The 20,786-nt window shown below is 40.9% G+C and overlaps 1 protein-coding gene across 10 annotated transcripts in view; it reads right to left on the minus strand.

The window, feature by feature from the left end:
* Osbpl9 (oxysterol binding protein like 9) overlaps window positions 1-20,786 on the minus strand; it is a 143,283-nt gene that overhangs the window by 20,003 nt on the left and 102,494 nt on the right. For 6 of the 10 annotated variants that reach the window (XM_021159244.1, XM_029476196.1, XM_029476200.1 and 3 more), the window contains 7 exons: window positions 17,637-17,732; window positions 16,365-16,412; window positions 15,166-15,195; window positions 13,873-13,923; window positions 6,962-7,000; window positions 2,883-2,973; window positions 1,820-1,924 (listed from right to left, as the gene is read on the minus strand). In XM_021159244.1, the coding sequence (XP_021014903.1) occupies window positions 1,820-1,924; window positions 2,883-2,973; window positions 6,962-7,000; window positions 13,873-13,923; window positions 15,166-15,195; window positions 16,365-16,412; window positions 17,637-17,732 (460 nt within the window). The remainder of the gene's footprint in view (window positions 1-1,819; window positions 1,925-2,882; window positions 2,974-6,961; window positions 7,001-13,872; window positions 13,924-15,165; window positions 15,196-16,364; window positions 16,413-17,636; window positions 17,733-20,786) is intronic. The other 4 variants (XM_021159245.1, XM_021159247.1, XM_029476197.1 and 1 more) reach the window with 1 other exon arrangement.

The raw sequence follows: 20,786 nt of genomic DNA on the forward strand, positions 1-20,786 counted from the left end.
TTGCCAAATAACTAAATTCTCTGTTCCTCAGCAGCAAAAAAGGGACCAAAATACTCGTGTTAGAACAGGAAAAAAAAGACCGTGAATCACAACAATTAACAGGCAACTTATGTCTGTGACCATATAATGGAAAACATGAGAAAATGGATGTGAATGTAAACTGCAAGCCCAAGTATTAAGATTTCAACATGACTTATTGTTAAAGGAAAGATTTTTTTTCTATGCTAGAGAAGGAAAAAAAGATGGAGAAGATAGGGAAGTTAGAATGAAAACAAGACAGAAAGCATAAACTAACATAATTTTTAATCTCCTTAAATCCAACTATAAATGTTAAGATACTTTTTAGTACCTTCTTCAGAAATAATTATCAGAAGATAATCCTCACCCTCTGAAAATACTTTATATGAAAACTGGCTGACATACAGAAATGTTCCTTATACTTTCATTTATTAACCAGTTTTATGTATTTCCAAGTGGAGAAATTCTGGCCCCTTTACAATCTGATCATAATCACATCATATGAAACAAATGAATAAACAAAGTTCATAGGTTAATTTTTTTCCTTCTGTAGCCCTGGCTGGCCTGTAACTCAGTATATGGATCCAGCTAGCCTCAAACTTGCAGCAATCCCTGCACCAGCTTCCCTATGCAGGCATGGCAGCTGAGAGCCACATCACATGCCTACAGGTTCTACCTTTAAGCAAGGTAAGACAGAGTTCATGAAACACAAAAGCCAAAAACCCTTGAATCTCATGACTAAAACTGTTTATTAGCATTTCCCAAGTGAAAGAACTACTGCTGACTCCTATTTTTTTCTTCAGAGTTTAGAAGGCATTTGTGCTGTTAAATATGAAAAAAACCCAAGTATAACATTACTCACTGCCCCAAAATTTAATATGGGCTAAGACACACATGATCAATTTTCACTGTTACACAGAAAAGTTCCACTAAGGAAGTGTCTGGGTAGTGACAAGAAATGTCAGGGTCCCACTTGCTCACCAGGACCTATATATACTCTTTAAACGTCCTCATTTAACAGAGTCAAAAGTTCTAAGTTCATTTTCTTGTGTCTGGTTCTACAGTTAACAAGATGCAAATTTAATTAACTTTAAAACAAAAAATAAATCTAGTACCTAACATGGGTGTAGCCCTGTATATCATAGAAAGGGTAAAGATGACTATAAATAAAATGTAAATTAAAATGACATATTTAAGACTACAAAAGTGAGACTGATAAATGTTTCCTAAAAAGTACATGGATCAAAGGTGAGCAGTGACTCACTGCCCTATAGGAAAACCCTGGGATCACCTATGTCAGTGGCAAACACTTAATATCCCGAGGTGACCACATAAGAAGGGGAGTGCTTGCCTCTCTGCTGAGAGCCAGTCACAGAAGCAGACGACTCCACTGTGGTCAGGACAAAGTGACAGTGTAGGTGGACACACAACACATGAACGAGAGCGTCGCCAGGCCTTCCTACTTCCAATCTCTGCACTCCTACACTGTCACACTCCTTGTCCATGAGACAGTGTGCGAGTCTCAAGTGAGCAATTTATTTTTTTAAAAAAAGATTCAATCAGAAGCCCAAGCAGAGGGTACACAAACAAAGCCCTATATTAAAAAATTAAATTATAATTACTAATACTCTTGGCTCAATTACAAAACTACCCACTTTAAGGTAGACTGCAATGAAAAACTAAGTTATTGCTAATGTCAGCAGCTATTACAGTCCCTCATCCTTTTCCCTACTGGGAGCCAAACATAAATCTCGCATGTTAATAGAAAGCTATAAGAAGTGAAGGTTACCCAGATCTGTACCTGTGCTATTTGGTGTTGGAGTCTGATGATGTCCCAAGGTAGCTAACACAGGTCCAACAGGTAAGGAAGATGGACGCTGCTCTGACTTACACAACTGAGCGGGTTCTAGATTTGAATATGTGAAATAAGTTAGAAGAACAGCCAAACATATACTCAATAGCTTCAACTATTTAGAATATAAAACTCTGACATATGAATTTTTCTACAGTAATTCAAATTCATGTTTCTCTTTATGCCTTCCAGCCTCTCAGTCCCTGACACTCTGAGCATCAGCAGAGCCAGCCAGGATAGCCAACACCCAGCACAACAGTGCTTCTGAAACTCAAACCACAGAAGATCAGACAGAGCCCTCCCCCTCATCAATGCTAAGTAATAACAAGCTTATTTTCTGAAGGATTAGAAATTCATATAAGACTTCACATGGTATCTTTACAAAGGTATAATCTCTGGCCTTACTATCATTTGAAAACACAGAGACATATGGTGTAACTAACAGATTTTTGAGAAAAGATCTCACTCAACTCAGGTTAGCCTCAACTCTTGGGGATCCTCCTACCTCAGGTTCCTACATGCTGAGACCATAGGTAAGAGCCAATATGCCTGGCTTTCGTTAATTTTATTTCCTTTAAATTGTACTAATTATTCTCCTCTCAACTAGTAGCATCTTACACTTCACACATATTCCCTTTTTCATTAACATCCACTGTGGTAAAATATTTATATTGTTCAGAATTAAAAAGAGTACCCCACATTTACATATTAACTAAGTCAGCAGTATCAATTTTTCTTGGTGTCTATGAATTCAGAGTCACAGAATTCAGTGCTACCAGTAGACTTGCACCTTCACTGCTATGCTGTCTACTACCTCTGAAAACCAAACCTCCTTCCTTCTACTTCAAAACATCACTCAAGATACTTTCTTCTTCTCCCAGCTCATTTCCAGCTATATTATTTTGTGACTGCTACTATTTTCAAAATATATAGAAACTCTAGGATTACTGTGATTATCAAATTAAGTTTTTCTTATCTATTACTCTGTGAAACATGGTTCCAAATACTGTACCTGGAGGTAAGGCAGTCTGGGAAGGCATTGTGCTGATCACAGGTTCCAAGGGACTAGGCTGGTATATTGCATCTACAGGATTAATAGTACTCTGAGATAAGAAACACAGCAGAGTTATTTTTAATTAGATGTCCTTTCATGCTGACCCACCCAAACAAATAAAAAGCCACATTTCCAACAGCAAAATCCATAGGATAGGAATTAGGTAATTGGTCAAAGTGCAGAGGGGAGATGTATCTTTTTCTACAGAGGGATAAGAGTTTCTCCCGAGAGCATAGACAGGAAGAAAATGATTGACTCACTGTCACAGCAGGAAGCTAAATGAGAAACCTGCAGGGTAAGAAAGCCAAACAACCACAACAGTCCAACTCCGCACTCCCAACTCTTAGCTCTCCAGGGCATGCCACTAACACCGCACCGGTCACCGGATGACAGTCGGCACTGGCCCAACCTCACCTCCTGCCCAGCACTGAGCAGCACACAGCACCACACACCATGTCTAATTATGGCGCCTGGCTATAAACTCCACCATGTGCTGCCTTGGACTGGGTATGTTGAAGCCTTCATTGAGGACATAATAGGGCTGGGTGCTCAGCCATGTGACAGCAATGTTAGGGCAAGGACAAGAATGTAGATTTCTCTGATTCCAAACCAAGACATTAATCTGACAGCATGATGTACCTCACGGTGGGTCTGTGCATGGTAACCGGATTTCTCTTTTTTTAGTATTGTCATTTAATGTCCAAATTATTTTCAGGCACAAAACCTTTCCCTATTTTAAAAAGCTGCTCAATTTTATTTTCTTAAATAATTTGAAAATAAGAATTCTGATTCTAGTTGCCATAGATATTAACTGAAAACCGAAGGACAATTACAAATGGCACCATGAAAAGAACCCTTAATAAGCAAGCAAGGATTCCAGTAAAGTGAGTTAGGGAATGTACTAAAACAGAGACCTGGAACTCTAATTTCTTGAATAATTGCTTAAACTCCTTAAGCCCCTCATCCTCTCTGGGCCTCAGTTTTCCCCATGGATAAAACACAAGAGCCGGAATTACACAGCCGCTACTGCGGCAGTTCTCAACCTGTGGTTCATGGCCTCTTGAAAAACGGCCATCTCCAAGAAACAGTCATGGTTGGGGTGCCATAGCACGAGGAACTGCATTAAAGGGCTGCAGCATTGTGAAGGTTGAGAACCACCGCACTAACGGCTTGTGATCACTACCTTAGGAGTCTATACTCACAACTGGAATTCGTTTTAGTAACTTAGGAAGCTCCGATGAGCCTTGCAGCTGTTCTGTGAATGAATTAGTTCCTGGTGTGGCACAAAGGACTGGGTTGCAGCTGAGTGGTAGAGTATTCGCCTAGCATGTGTAAGGCCCAGGCTCCATCCCAGGACAGTAGCCAAGACTTAAACAAGGGAAAATTTCCTTCACCAAAACTCTGATCCACATGAATGAAAATGTATTATCCTTCCCATTGAAGAGTCAATGAAATACCCTTGAGAATCAGGGACTAGAATTCAACTTTTAGATGAAATCTTTCTTCCAGTTGAAATATTCTAATAGTGGGCTTGTCAAATAAACAAATTTTACAAAAACCTTTAAACTTCTTTGCATTACAAAACAAATCATGGGAATTTAGTCTAATCCACTGGCAGTAGCTTATAATCCCAGCTACTTGGAAAATGGAGGCAAGTGGATCCCAAGCTCAGGGCCTATAAGAGCTTACAGACTGAATTCAAGCACAACTTAAGTGAGATCCGGTCCTAAGTGCAACAGGTAGAAACGATGGCTGGGGAACACAGCTCGATGGTAAGGAGCTTGTTAGATATGTAAAGCCCTAGGCTCAATCCCCAGTACCACAAAAACAAAAATAAACCGGATTTCTAAAAAAATAGGAAAAGTTGGTATTTTGGACTGAGCTCCTTGCACGAGGCCTCAAATGGAGCAAGACCAAATGGACTCAGCCAGGCTCAGTGCCACCCGATCCAACTGAAATGCCAAGGAAACAGGCAGATGCTGAAACTGGTCACTTCCTCCCCTTCAGAGGAAATTCAAGCTTGCCTGAGTCTGCTTTGATCCAGATTATAAGAAAAATAACTAGAGGTTGTAATCAGTGTTGTCCAGTGCCTGTCACCTTATAAAACTCACTATTTCTGACACTGTCTTGTAGAGCCCATCCTTCTTAAATAGAGACTTCAAAGTCTATGAATCACAGATAAACTAATTAGATCTATAATAAAGTCTGTTGTAATTTTGCCTTTTTGATAGCACATAGATTAAAAATTTACCTTTTCTTGTTTTGCCTATGTTTATCTTTTTTTTTAAAGATTTATTTATTTTATGTATATGAGTACACTGTAGCTGTCTTCAGTCACACCAGAAGAGGGCATCGGATCTCTTTACAGATGATTGTGAGCCACCATGTGGTTGCTGGGAATTGAACTCAGGATCTCTGTAAGAGCAGTCAGTGCTCTTAACCACTCACTGGGTCATCTCTCCAGCCCCCGCCTATGTTTATCTTAAGATACCAATTTTAGCTAAAAAAAAGTCATTCTACAACTTCCTTTTAGAAGGATGTTTATACAACAAGTAACCCTCAACTGTAATCTGTTGGGACATTAATGAATCCATGCCAAAGCAATGTGTAAATAAAATAGACAAAGTGCATAGCTACTGAATGTGTCTACTGTACCTTACACCAACAGGCAGGCATAAAAACCCTTCAGGTTGTTACACATGTCAGTACTGAGACTGGAGCAGCCGAGTAACTCAAGAGTCTCAGTTGGTGACTAGACATAAAGTCAACAAGCTCACTCCTCCCTGCCCCAGGCATGATAAGGTTGTCAAGGTTCTAACATGTCATCTCTGGATCTTAGACGAGTTGACACTGAGCTTCAGGATAAAGAGGCTGCTTACTGTTTTAAGAATAGTTTCTGCTTCTCTCTTGAGATAAATCTCTTGGAGGCTGGGCTGGCCTCAGACTCCCTACTGTACTGATGAACCCCTGATCCTCCTGCTTCTGCTTCCTGAGAGCTAACATCACAAGTGTCACCACTACATCTAGTTGATGTGCTGCTGGGAAAAAAAAAAAAATCAAACCCAGGGCTCCATGCCTGCTAAGCAAGAACTGTCAATGGAATGACATCCACAGCTCAACTTTAGGACTAGTCAACACAGGTCAGTACAACTATTAAACTACAGCCTGTGGCTTATTTATGTGTGTATATATAGTGAGTATCTCTCTCTCTCTCTCTGTGTCTGTGTGTGTGTATCTGTATGTGTGTGTGTGTGTGCGCGCGTGCATGCTCTGTTCCTATACACAGAGGCCAGAAGCCAACAGTGGTTGCTTTCCTCTCTCACTAGGTCTCTCCCCTACTCCCAGTGCAAGGCTATAGGTGCCTGCCACCATCCCTGGCTTTCAGGTGGGTGTAGTGAATCCAAACTCTGGCCCTCATACCTTCAGGGCAGGCTCCCAGCCTTCCAACTATAAAGCATTAAAATCTTTGATTACCAGCTGAGAAATCTTGCCATAAATTTTTCTTATTTATAAATGAAATGTTAAAGAGTAATTGAAAGGTAAAAAGCTGAAGAAAGAATAGCTATGTCCAAGAATCCATGTTCCATGTTCTACCAAGAATACATTATGCAACATGGTCCTAATAACAAGTCCAAACAGGAAACAGAGGGGAACATATAAACATTTTTAATGGATGAAGGTCTGTTCTGATATTGCACACACTCCCCCTTTCATCTGAGACAATGTTTCATAAGCAATGCAGCTTAGTGAGAGACGCATCATGAAAGTTAATTAACCCTTCAAGTTGACACATGCAAAGTGACTCAGTCGCAGAACCAATACTTAGAACAATTTTAAGACTGCCGTTTCCCCTCCAAATGATTGTTGAAAGATGGCCAACGTTAGGAGCTCAAGGAAGATTGCAAGATAAAAACAAGAAGCAGTGAGCATGTGAAGAGAGGAGTTTGCGTTGAGAAGTGAACAGACTCAGGCTGCTCCTGGCAGGCTGGTTATAAGGCCCTGCAGGAGCAAAGGAGCAAAGACTGCATTAGACTTACTATAATTCCATCTGCGTGCTGCTCCGCATTACTCTGGTCCTTAAGGAAAAATGTTAAAGATATTAACTTCATTCTCACATTTTAGTAATGGCGTGTGTACTTTTCCTAACAAGAAAGCTTCTCTTACTAGGTAAGCAATGACATGAGAACGCGACTTCTCTGCTTCCATGGAGCCCCCCCCCCCCCCGTATGCTCATTCTTAACCAGACACAATTCTACCATGGTGAGGCAACCAACAGGAGGGAAGAACAGTACTTTGACAGTCCCTTCCAGAGGCCTTGACCACAGTACGTGCCACAGGCTCAGTGAGGCACCCTACTACTTACAGATACGCTAATAGAAGTAAGGATGAAGACTCAAATTTTCTAAGTTTCCATTTTACTAAGCTATGCCAACTCTTCCCCATTCCTAATTCTACTCCCATTTACACGTATGACCATTATGTAAAACAGTATCTGAAAAATCAACGATGAGCAGGACTCACAGATCTGCTTTTCAGAATCATACATTCTAATTTTTGTCTCAATAACCTGAACAGTTGTATGCATGGGATGATGACGTAACAACTAATACTACCTGGCAAGTATTTTATGTATGTTAATTCACCTACTCTATCAATAACTTGGTTACAGGGTTTTTTGGCCTGTTTGTTTGGATTTTGAAACAGGGTCTCATGGGTCCTAGGCTGGACTAAAACGATGACCCTGAATTCTTGATCTTCCTACCTCCAATTACACACCAGGTTTACAGGCAATTGGGGATGGTCCCCAGGGACCGGTGCATGTGTGGCAGATACTTTACTAAGTGAACTCTACCTCCATGCCCACAGGCAGCATCACTGTCAGCGCTGGACTGATACTGTGCTGGAGGTGAGCTCCCAATCAATGCTGCCCCACACACTTCACTCTCTTAGATAACTACCCTGGACTCTTCTGTTCTGGGCTCCTCCTTCCCACTTGCCCTCTATCAGACTCTGTCCAACACACACATCAACAGTGTAGTAGTCTCACAGGATGGCCTCATCTGCAGGGATGAGAGAGCATCACCTGGTTTAGTACCATCTAGGAAGCCATCAGAGATCTCTGGAAGAAGAACATACTGAGAGAAACTGGAGGAAACAAAAAACCTCTAAGTATGTTCAAAGTTAAGCTTATATAATATAATTAATGTACTTTTTAGAAATCTGCAGCCTCAGAGAACTATTTTTCTTGGGTTTCTTCATGGTCACGCATGTAAAATCATACCTATTTGAGAGGGTTTTTAAAAAAAAGATTATTTATTATGCATACAGAATTCTGCATGCATGCATGTATGCATGCCTGCAGGCCAAAAGAGGACACCAGATCTCACTATAGATGGTTGTGAGCAACCATGTGGTTGCTGGGAATTGAACTCAGGACCTCTAGAAGAGCAGCCAGTGCTCTTAACCGCTGAACCGTCTCTCCAGCCCCCTATTTCAGAGTTTTCATGAAGATATGAGAAAATACAGGAAAGTATTTAAGGATACAAAACCAAGTTTGTTTGTTTGTTTGAGACAGGGGTTCTCCGTTTAACAAGCCCTGGCTGTCCTCAGACTCACAGAGGCGGCCTCTGCCTCCTAAGTGTTAGATCAAAGGTGTGCATACCACCATACTTGTTGCTAAAACCAAGTTTTTAAGATAAAAGGAATATAATCCTTGTCTCACTCAAGTACATAATGTAAGTGCAGTGTCCTGGAGGGTTTCTGCCAACTGACACAAACCTAGATGTATCTGGGAAGAGGAGACTCAACTCCTCAGAGTTGAGTGCCTGCAGGTGAGTCTGCAGAGCACATTCTTGATTAATGACCGATGGGGGCAGGGAGTTGGGGGGAGTAGCTCACCGTAGGTGGTACCACCCGGGCAAGTGGTCCTGGGTGGTAATAAAGCAGGCTGGGCAAGCAATGGAGAGAAACAAACCCCCCTTTCCTTCCCAAGATGCCTTGGGTCATAGTGTTTGTCACAGCAGTAGAAACTGTAACTAGGACATGAAGTACCAAAGGAGGGCATCAGAGAGACTCAGAATGGGATACGGTAACAGCTATAGCCTTTACTTTTTCCACTAGACACCTGGGAGACATTCCAAAACAATGATGCAAAGAGAAACCAGGTACATAGCAGTGTGACAGACAACATAAATAACCAGGTGCATAGCAGTGTGACAGACAACATAAATAACTCCACAGTAGCAAGCATAACTCCAATGCTCTAGGATAACTACTAGAGTTTGCATTATGCAGATAATACATGTAAATGAAAGAAGCCAATCTTTGGTCTTGGTTTTAAACATAAAAATTATATCCTAAATATTTACCTATTAATATGAACTTTCAGAAATCTACAGTGTCAATCAGGAAGAATTTGAATATCTGACATTATTTTTTTATTAGATATTTTATTTACATTTCAAATGTTACCTCTTTCCTAAAGCCCCCTCCTTCCCTCCCCCTGCTCACCAGTCCACCCACTCCTGCTTCCTGGCCCTGGCATTCCCCTATACTGGGGCATTGAGCCTTCACAGGACCAAGGGCCTCTCCTCCCATTGATGACCGACTATGCCATCCTCTGTTACATATGCAGCTGGAGCCATGAGTCCCACCATGTGTACTCTTTGGTTGGTGGTTTAGTCCCTGGGAGCTCTGGGGATATTGGTTAGTTCACACTGTTGTTCCTCCTAGGGGGCTGCAAACCCCTTCAGCTTCTTGGGTCCTTTCTCTAGCTCCCCCATTGGGGACCCTGTGCTCAGTCCAATGGATGGCTGTGAGCATCCACCTCTGTATTTGTCAGGCATTGGCAGAGCCTCTCAGGAGACAGCTTTATCAGGCTCCTGTCAGCAAGCACTTGTTTAAGTGCATATGCAGAAAACAGCTAGTACCAGCTGACCTAAGACAGCTCTTGGAAAAGCCACTACAAACAGCTCACTGTTATCTCAGAACTAGGGTATGAAGAGGGCCCAAAGCATCAAACAGGAAAGAGAGACTCACTGAGCTTCTTGTGTAAACAATATGATCTCACTTATGGTCTAGAATGGTAGAAGTGTCTACTGACAAGCCTCTAGTAAAAACCGGAGCACAGGGTCTCTAATGAACTTCCCTGTAGACAGTGTTTCTCACGCTTGGTAAGGATCTGTCACAGGAGGATCTGAGCACATCCTATGGGGCTTCACTGGAGAACTCTTGAAAATGTGAGGTTTCCTCGAAGCTGCTTCTGTACCTTTCCCTTTGCTGACTTTGTTGTTGTAACTCATCAGCCAAATGCTGTGCTCTCTATCCCAGCCAGCCAGCTGTGCTCTAGAACTCTTGGTCCAGGATACATATTGTTATAGATCTCTCAGAGTAACCGCATTTAGTATCTACACAATTCAAATCGATATTTTCCTCCATAGGTCAACAACTGAGGAAACTACACAGTTGACACTCTAAAGTCTCAGAAATGCTAATACAGAAAAATTAAAAATAGAAATCATTTAGAACTAGAGAAAGAAAAATCAGGTTTCCTGCTCAGATTACAAACTTTTGACATGAAGAATATGAAATATAGAAGGCCAAATGTGCCAAGAATGGGTCTGCTGTTAGGCAAATATATCCCCTCTACTGCTGAACTTACGTGGGCCTTCGTGACTATCCTTACTAAATGCATGACTTCCAACACTACAACCTGCCTTGCCTTCTTGCATCCTATAGACTATCAAGAGTTCCAGGCAGCCACAGAGAACAATACAGGGAGGAGCTGAACTTTACTCCCAACAACTTCACAGCTACGTAAGTGAGCCATCTTCAAGGTAGGTACTCCGGGGCTGGAGAGATGGCTCAGCTTAAGAGCACTTGCTACAGTTCCAGAGGACCCAGGTTCAGTGCTGAGCATCCGCTAGAACTCCAGTTTCAGAGAATCTGATGCTCTCTTCTGACCTGAGTGGGCCGTTGCACGCATAGGGATAGATGAATAAGGAACAAACCATTAACTATTTAAAGGTGCTTGGTTAGAGATTACTGTTATCATTGATACACTTCTGTGTACAGAAACCAGAGGTTGGGGACATAGCTCAGCTTTACAAGAAATCCGGGTTTGGTCCTCAACACTGCACAAAGTGTTTGTCTGCGTACTCTTGTAGCCCTAACACTGGCAAAGTAGAACACAGGTCACCAAATTCATCCTCAGCTGAGTCTGAGGATAGCCTGGGCTACATGTGACCCTGCCTCAAAACAACTACTTAATTCTAACATCTAGCACTTCTGGGTTTTATATGATCAAATAAACCCTAAACTACAATTGAAAAATTTCCCTCAAAATGTTTCTTTCATATATGCTATCTAATGGGATATTCATAATCAGAGCTCATTTGCCTTTTAAGGTATGGTGAAATATGTACAAGCATACAGCCTTTTAAATGCTTTATTGCCTATAATAAGCTATAGATATCTGGTCTATTATGTTGGAGAGCTGATCAGGGTTTTCTAAAGCAAAATATCTAGGACTCCTACACCAGAGACTCTACTGAGTTCAAGCACAGCATGGGTGCACATGGTGACACGCCCAAGGGCTGTCACTTGTCTAAATACATAAGCACGATCAATATCTGGGAATATGCCACCCAAATAAGCATGAGCACCTCCTGATCTGAGAGAACTTTTGACTAGAATTATAAACTTCAGCATTTTTAAACCATTCGTATTTTTAAAAAGGTTAAAGAGATCATTCTGCTCTGATGAGGAAATGTCTTATATATAATAATATACGTATGTAAATTCTAACATCTACTCCAAGTTTCATGACATTCAGAAGATCCTTTTCTCCTCCTGTAGCAAACATCAATCAAGGGTAACACGGACACAAATGTAAGCGACAAAACCAAGCAAGCCAAAAACAGAACCAGAGAATCTTTTTCTCTATACACACAACCACAGAAAGGTTGTGAGACAAGGCTCAAGGCAGAGGGCGAGGGCCTCGAGGCCGAGAAGGGTCCCTCACCAGCCACTGAAAAGGGAAGAGCATTACTCCTGAATGCCAGAATTAATCCAATTTCTATGATGTTCTGTTATCAAAGTCTGAGTGGATAAAGACCACTGCATATTCAAGGAGACAAGAGGTTCAACACAGTAAGTGTGAGTAAGCACAGCACATCATGCAGGCTTGGCAGTGATACCGAGATATGAAGAAAAAGAAACTACTGTGATACAGATAGTCAAGACATTTTGTGTGGCAGAAATCTGAATGAAGTTGAAGTGTGACTACCCTGTGAGAGGAGCCACCCAACAGAAGCAAAGTTCCCTGAAACTGAGAGGAAAGCTGGCCTCCTCTGAAGAGAAAAACAAAGACAACAAAGGCCCCTGCTATGAAACAGTGTGATCAAGCTGAGGCAGGAGATGAGACAGGCGGCTCAATGCCAGGCAGTCATCTCCACATGTGAAAGAAAAGCAAGGGTGTGTGAGCAGGCAACTGATTTACACTGACACTAAGCTTAAACATGCAGCCATACAGGGTGCCAACAGGTTTGAAAGTTCTGCTTGTACAAAAACAAAAAGTGTTAACAACATAAAACTTCCTTCTAGAACTGACAAGGAGAAAGTCACTCTTTCTGAAATCCCCGGAAAGTAAACCTGCCAACCTGGACCAAAATATTAAATTACGGGAAACGGTGGGAAAGAAACTGAGTAAAAATTCTAACTGTAATACAGTTCAAAGTCAGAGAACGCCAAAAACATTCTTGGTGAGGGTCAGCAGGTAAAGGACGACCAGAGCCCCACATAATAGAAGACAGAATGCCAGAGAATCAACTCCCACAGGCTGGCCTCTGACTGCTGCACACACAGGACATTTCACTTCATGTAATAAACTAAAAGATGCTTCTTGGCTATGGCATGTGACACTGAGACAGGAGAAGCCTAGACACAAAGTCTCAGCTATCTAAAGTTCCAAATGACTTCGAGACTACCCAAACTGGCCCCCAAATCTAAACTGTTCCTCCATCACCACACTAGATACAGTTTTTGATGAATGTGAAATTGCTCCCCAACCCCTCCAAATCTGTGAGTGCCCTTCAATGCAGTCATGTGAACTTAGATCCAAGAAAAACTAAACCAAAAACTTAGCCTGAATTTCATACCTCCAACTGTGTCCTAGGCTGTGTCTCCAGCAATGTGAGGTAAAAGAGAAATTTTGTAACTGGACAAACAAAACCCAGTTTTCTTTTGTTGTCAAAACAGGCCATCAAATATTCTCAAGCCTGCCTGCTGTGCTGTCTCCCTGCCTGCTTCTACAACTAGTTGAGGCAGATGCACAGATGTCAAATACAAAGGTGGGCAGAAGGATTTTTACCAAGTGCTTATTCTCAGTGCATTTCGCTTTCTGAAAATTCCAGGCCTATATATTTCAGTATACCAAAAAGCTTCCAAAAAAAGTAGATATACATTACTATTTTTAGCCACAACAATTCACTCTCCATTTTGTCTGAATAACAATAATTAACGAGTGGTTCAACAATGTAGTTCAGTATATTCCTCAAAAACAAACAAAAACCTGTGTCAAACACAAATTTCAAAAATATCTCTATTATACTCTTTCCTATGCATAAGAAAAATAACTGTGCTAAAGCTTAATTCCTGGTTTCTAAGAAAGAAGTACGTGAGACATGTAAGCTGCAGTCACGGGGAAGAGGAAAGGATGGGTTCTGCCTTCCCAGCCTAGAGCAATGATTACCAGAGCACGGAAACCGTGTGTGTGATAACATCCAACACACGAGCTGTTCAATACAACACGTCCCACAAGTTAGCTACTGTGGAAAGGTAAGGTTGCACAACTGCCTCAGAACTGAGTGTTTTGTTTACTAAAAAAAATTTCAATGCAATTTTTAAAGTCATAAACTTTGTAAGGTAATAAAACGTAAAATTTACTTACTTTAGCAATCTGTAGCAACACAATGCAGTGTTTAATTGATTCTACCATGCTCTATATAAAGACAAAACACTGATTTTAGAGTCTTGCTGAAAATAAAAGTTATATAATATTAGAGCTTATAAATTTTAAAAATCCATTCAAATATACAAAGGAGTGAAGTCTACATATTAAATACCCTCTTCTGTGTGTCTGGTGAGTTCTAATTTGCTGACAGTGTGACAAGAAGTTATTTATTACCAATTCTACGATTTGTTAAGGAACATCACATTGATTTATACTAAATATTCTCTCAAAGAGAAAGATATGTTAGTCTGATTAGACTTCAATTCTTTATATTAATAGCAGCAACCCAATTATTAATTCCAGCAAGACCAGGACAGAGAATGAGGGACCTGGTCATAACATGCAGATCTAAAATAGTTTTTAAAATTTAAAATACTTTTTAAAACCTCCTTTAAAAGTATGTTTTAAAGGATTAAGGGAGCTTGAATCATCCTGTATTTAAAGGTGAGAGTGTGTACAGGTATGTCTCTAACCCTCCAAGTCCCATGTCCCAGTTTCAGTCACTGGTCAAAACGCAGGCATAAACTGCATGGTAAGGTATTTAAGAAACAGATGAATTTTGTTATTTACAACCGAGTTCCTCTCCTGCATGCATCTTATGTCTGTGCAACTGATCTGTCAGAGACACTTCTAACTCAGTATCTCGGGTATGGAACTGTGACCTATACATACCATCCTTTTTGTTTTCCCTTTCTTTTGTCTGTCTGTCTGTCTGTCTGTCTGTCTGTGTCTGTCCGTCCTTCCCTCCTCCCTTCCTTCCTCCCTCCCTCCCTTCCTTCCTTCCTTCCTCCCTTCCTTCCTTCCTCCCTTCCTTCCTTCCTCCCTACCTTTCTTCCTCTCTTTCTTGTTGTTGTTGAGACAAGGTCTCAAAAATGTTCCAGCTTGAGACTGGCTGGCTTGAGACTCTCTATGTAGCTGAAGCTGGCCTTTACCTCCCAATCCTTCTGCCTCCATCACTCACTGCTTTTAATACAGATATCACACCTTCCCATACATGGAAGACACTTTTGTTCCAAGATACCACAGAAGTAAGAGCAGAAACAAGTAAGATGGCAGACGTAGTCAATTCAACCACAGGGATAATAAATCCTTGGCACAATTCTTAAATACCCTCATAAAAATCCATAACAATTGAGACATTGGTTGCTCTTAGTTAACAGCAGTAGGTTAAAGAAAGAGACATTTAAAAGCAGCTTCTAATTTGACATCAGAGTTTAATATATAACTTACATTTGTTGTGTCTTTGAGAGTTTCAACTTTCTGTGAAAAGTAAGTTTTAAATAAAAATAATGAGAATCAAAAAGAAATATTGTTGTTTTTAGGAATTAGACATTTAAAATATTATTTTACTTATACTACTCTAAGTCAGTAAAACTAAGATAGGAAGGAAATACTTTTTGTTTTCAATCTAAATCCATTATTTAAATTTAAAATTCCATATAGTTTATGGATAAACACTCATAAAATTTATGCAATTCAAGACTTATAAGAAAATATAAAACATTCTTACACCTTTCCTAAAAACAGATTTTATATTTATTACAGATTTCATGATTTAAAAATAAATCACCTTCCCTAAAGTAAAACAACAATAAGAATAAAAAAATTCTGCACCAGGAACTGAGCAAGAAAAGATATGGCAGCTATAAATACCCACAGAACCCTGGGAACTGACAGAAGCAGGAGGCTGCTCTTGCTGCCCGCTCTGCATCCTCTTCATACAGTCACTAAATGGAAGCTTGGTAACTCCTACCTGCTTTCTGTTTGTTTTTGTATTTTGAGACAGGGTCTCCCTGTGTAGCTCTGAGTGGCCTGAAACAAACTCTGTAGACCAGGCTGGCCTGGAACTCAGCGGTCCTCCTGCCTCTGCCTCCTGAGTGCTGGGATTAGTGGTGTGAGCCTAGAAATGTAATAACCCTCTACCTTCAATACACCATAGATAGAGAAGAACTTACTCCCAGATATCTAAAACTTGTAAAAACAGATTTATATTAAAACCTGCATATTATCCTTTTATTGAATTATCACACTGTAAATGAGAATTTGCTAGATAACACCACTTGAGAGTACATCTCAGTAGTACATAGTAGAACAGTAATATTGGTTTTGGTTTGGTAGGTTTGAACTCTGGTTGTTTTGAGATGGGGGCCTCAAGCTCACAAAGCTTCATGTACCGGGGTTAAAGACACGTGCCTCCATGCCTCATCCATTTTGCTTCATCTTCTATAGAATCCTGCTAGGTAGTTCAAGCCTGCCATGAACTCCCGATCTTCCTGCCTCACTCTCCCAGCACAGGGATTTGAAGCCCACCTTAGGTCCCAAGGCTCCGACAATATCATTATAATAAAATACTGATGGAGTTCCACTACCTTCCCAAAAAGACTTTTGAATTTTAAAAAATTAAGTAAAATTAAGGTTGTAGAAGTTACCTTTCTCTGTTCATCATCTTTACAATTTTGAAGCTTGTCATCAAAAAGCTACAGGATATGAAAAAGACATTTTAGTAGAAAGATATTTTATCCCACTGTGTACATTTACTAAACAGAAAAGCAAACCTCGGTTTCTAACATTTCTGCTGTGGCTAACATATGCATTTTTAACACAGCATAATTTTTTTTTTCAAGGCTCTGGATCAAATCACATTCTTCTGTGTGAATGAGTGTGACCTGCTAATGATAACGCTACTAAATGGTATGGTAGGTAGGACTGCAGCCAAAAAAGGTAATTTTTGTTTATGTTTGCAATGCATGTGCATATGTGTGCACATGTGAAGGCTGGAGGAGGAGATCAGTGTCTTCCTCTACCACACTCCACTTTGTGACACAGGAACTCTCACTGAGCCTGTTATAGGTAGGCTGGCTGGCCGGCAAGCTCCCAGGACCTGCCCGTCTCGGTCCTGCAGTGTCCTGCAGTGAAGTGGTTACAGGCGTGTATAGCAATGCTTGCCTTGTTACACAGGTGCTAGGCCTCTTTCTTTCCAAGTGATTTTACTGTCAGAGCCATCTATCTTTAAAGCCATAACTTTTTGAACTTTTAAAAAAATGTGTGCAGCATCCATGTATGTGAGTGTGTGTGTGTGTGTGTGTGTGTGTGTTAGGAAGGGGTTACAGCCATGTACTGCTGTGCCCAGTTTTGACACAAGTGCTGGAAAACCAACTCAGACATTCATGTTTACATATCAATGGAGCCTTCTCCCTAGCACTTCCAATAAGATTTTTTTTTTTAAGATTTTTTAATTTTGAAAATAGGATCTTATTCTGTAGCCTAGGCTGGCAGGAATTATGTAGTGGACTATACACTTAGCCTCAAACAGGTGATCTTCGCAGGCCTGGGGTTAGAGACACTAGCCATACAAGAGTAGCAGTAGCCTAAAGTATCTGTTTAAACTCCAGAGTTTTTTCTGCTTTGTCTCCTAAGTTCATGAAGATTTCTTTCTCTTCCCATGACCTATCATTGTAATTAAATGGGACAAAGAGGAAAGGAAGAGTGAAGCCAAGGCCTTACAATATCCTATTTAGCTTTTCCCTCAATAATCAAAAGTACAGATCATAAATTTATCAATACAATTAGAGAAAAAGATCTTTAAAGAATCAACTTTAGAAATTGCTGAAGCTGCTGGAAGGATGTAAATTACCCTCGAGTAACGTCTTCTAAGTCTGTCAGTAACATTTACTACTGTACATCAGAACACCGTGCCACACCTTTAATTGTTCTATCAAGATCTGCAGGTACGCGTCAGCCTCGGTAAGTTTCTTATCAAAGTCTTGGACACTGGGGATGAATCCTGAATCCAAACCCTAGAGAAAAATGAAGTGAATAATCTGTCAGTGCACCAGCAACACAGTATTGCAGAAAACTCTCCCATCCTTAACAACAATGAGTACTTTCAACTTTCAAAACAGTGTATTTATGCAAGCACGTTTGTGTAAGTTAGCTAAAATTTCCAGGAAAAGTGCTGTATCAACCTCCGTCATCAGCCGCAAGCTCTCTCAGCAGTTACACATGTAGCTGCTGCTCAAAGGAAAGGGTTCCCTGGCCCTCGGTTACCACAAAGCCACACAACTCCCTCCACTTTCCAGCAGAACCACAGTCACTTATCTAAAAAATATAAAACCCCTAGGCCATTTCCAACGTCCCCCCAATCTTTTTTTGTCCTGGAATGTTAACCTCCTGTTCTTTTTCTTTTCTTTTTTAATTACATGTATTTATTGTTGGGGGTGGAGGGCTCGATCCTGTGGAGGTCAGATGACAGCTATGGCAATCAGTTAGCTCCTTCCAAAAGGCAGGTCCTGGGACCTCAACTCAGGCTTTGCAGCAACTGCCTTAGCCCACTGAGCTAACTCACTGGTCCATATATTCCAAATCCACTCCATCAGCTCACAAGTTTCCCACCCTTATTAAAACAAACAAACAAACAAACAAACAAAAACAAAAAAACTTTAAAAGAGATGAGCCCAGTGGCAGACATCAACAATCCTAGCACCAGGGAGACTACAACCAGAGAATCATGAGCTCACAACTAAACATCCTCACAGCCCTTCAACTGCATCCTCCTCAAGTTCCTGCTCACCTCATCAAGTTTCCTATTCGCTGTCACCCTTGGCATGAACACGACACTCTGGACAGGGTGTAAATGTTTATTTATTTAGATGCCCCATCTCTCTCTCACTTTAAAAGTTCACCAATGGCATATCCTGCTTTTTGTATAAGTTCCCAAAAGACCTTAAGCCTCCTGTTTTGATTCCCATCAAAAGAAATTTTGAGTTTTTAATCATCTCTGACCAAACAACAAATCTTAGTTGTAAAAGATGAAGCCCATGAAGCATGCCTCCTTGCCAGCCTGTGTTCGGTGTCTACCGGCACACACAGCTGTCCTACCAGCAGCAGACTTCTCTCACCCGGCCACAAAACTGTACTAAAGGAGTGATGGAGGGTGTGTCTCAACAAACTCAGCTGTGGCCTGTCTCCCCTGCCTTTGGCCAACATAAACTGCTCATTTTTATATTCACCATCTAGAGAGCTGACACAGATGTTTCTTTGGTGTCATCCCACATCCCGTCTGGGCACACGGAACACCTTCATTATTGTTAAAGCAGGACACAACCCAATTTCACAACCCCAGGCAAGTGAGGACTGGCAAATCTGGTTCCTAGTTCTAATTCAGCTCAGAGCCTGTCTCCTTACCACCACCACCACCACCACCACCACCACCACCTCCTCCTCCTCCTCTTCCTCCTCCTGCAGCAGCAGCCACTCCATCTACTAAAACACTAGCGCACTATTACTATTTACTGCTGTCCTCCTCAACTAAAATTAAAATTCTGACACAAAATGTAAAAAATTTAAAAAAATTACATCTGTTATGGTAAGAAAAGCCAATTTATCTTGTAATTGTTTTCTTTTTCAAATTTAAAGCTGATAAATCTTGCCTTGCTTGCTTTTTATATGCAAATAAAGAAACTGCCTGGAAAAAAAATCCCTTCCTAATAATTTACATATATATATAAAACATTTGAGAAAAATTATAATCAATGTATTCATAATCCAGATAAAAAATTCATGGTAAAAACCATTCTTTTAGGTTTTGTTTGTTTTAAGCCAAGGTCTCACTATGCAATCCTGACTGGCCTGAAACTAGCTATGTAGACCAGGCTGGCCTGGAACTCACAGGATACCTGCCTGCAACCGCCTCCCAAATGCTGGGATTAAACATCTTGGACCACCTCCACCAGGCTAAACGCTTCCATTTTTAAAGCTATCCAGAGAACTACAACTGTTTGCTGAGCAGAGTGGCGTTCACACATCACCCTTCACAGGAGGACGAGCTCCTGCTAACGTTATACACCTGAGAATGAGGAGGAGGCCTGGCTTGGGTTTTGTTTTGTTTCAAGAATATAATGGCCTAATTAGCAATAATGTAACAATCAAGACCCAGCTAGCATTAGGTAAATACACGATTCTTACTCGGCAGTTTGAAAGAACAACTGCACAATCAAGAGTAAACTGAAGAATCTGCCACAAGAGGAGGAAAAGAGATCTTTAAAAAAATTTCCTCTTCTAAATTCATTTAGAGTTTTTAGAATTCTGTCAACGATTAATTAACAGAACCTTTTAAACAAATCAATAAAACTCTGCTACAGGAGAGAAACAATATTTAAACTTCAAGTCTGAACCCTCCCTCCCTCAGTTAGTTCTTCAGAAATCACCCTAGTTGTTTCCCAGCTGAGTCCCATGCACTGTCCTCCCAGCCCCCTGGAGACCCTTCCACGACTTCCCTTCCCCAGCAGAAGCAACCGAGCTTCACAACCTCACGACACACATCTCACTGATGCAGTTTTCTTTTTGGAATGCTTATAGGAGGTTTATAATGGAACTCATTAGCCTAAAATCACAGAAGTCACTGGCCTGACTTCCCCTGCACATCCATCCAGAAGTGTGCAGATGTGCTTTAAAGGCCCTCTACAGTCAACTCATCTACAACCAATGGTATAATGTGTACAAATTCATCATAGCATCAACAGGTGACAGCAATAACACTGTTCTTAAATTGACTAAGAATGCACTAAAATTACCACTAGTTTCACTATCAGTCACTGACTCTATCTTCCCAGTCTCTGAGTCATCTTGTCTCTCCTTGAGTATCTCATGAATGGCAAGAGATAAAACCTGGGGGCTGGAGAGATGGCTCAGTGGTTAAGAGCACTGACTGCACTTCCAAAGGTCCTGAGTTCAAACCCCAGCAACCACATGGTGGCTCACAACCATCTATAATGAGATCTGACGCCCTCTTCTGGTGTGTCTGAAGACAGCAACAGTGTACTTACATATAATAAATATTTTTAAAAAAAGAG

This window comes from Mus caroli, chromosome 4 (genome assembly GCF_900094665.2).
Source record: "Mus caroli chromosome 4, CAROLI_EIJ_v1.1, whole genome shotgun sequence".
Lineage (NCBI taxonomy): Eukaryota > Metazoa > Chordata > Mammalia > Rodentia > Muridae > Mus > Mus caroli.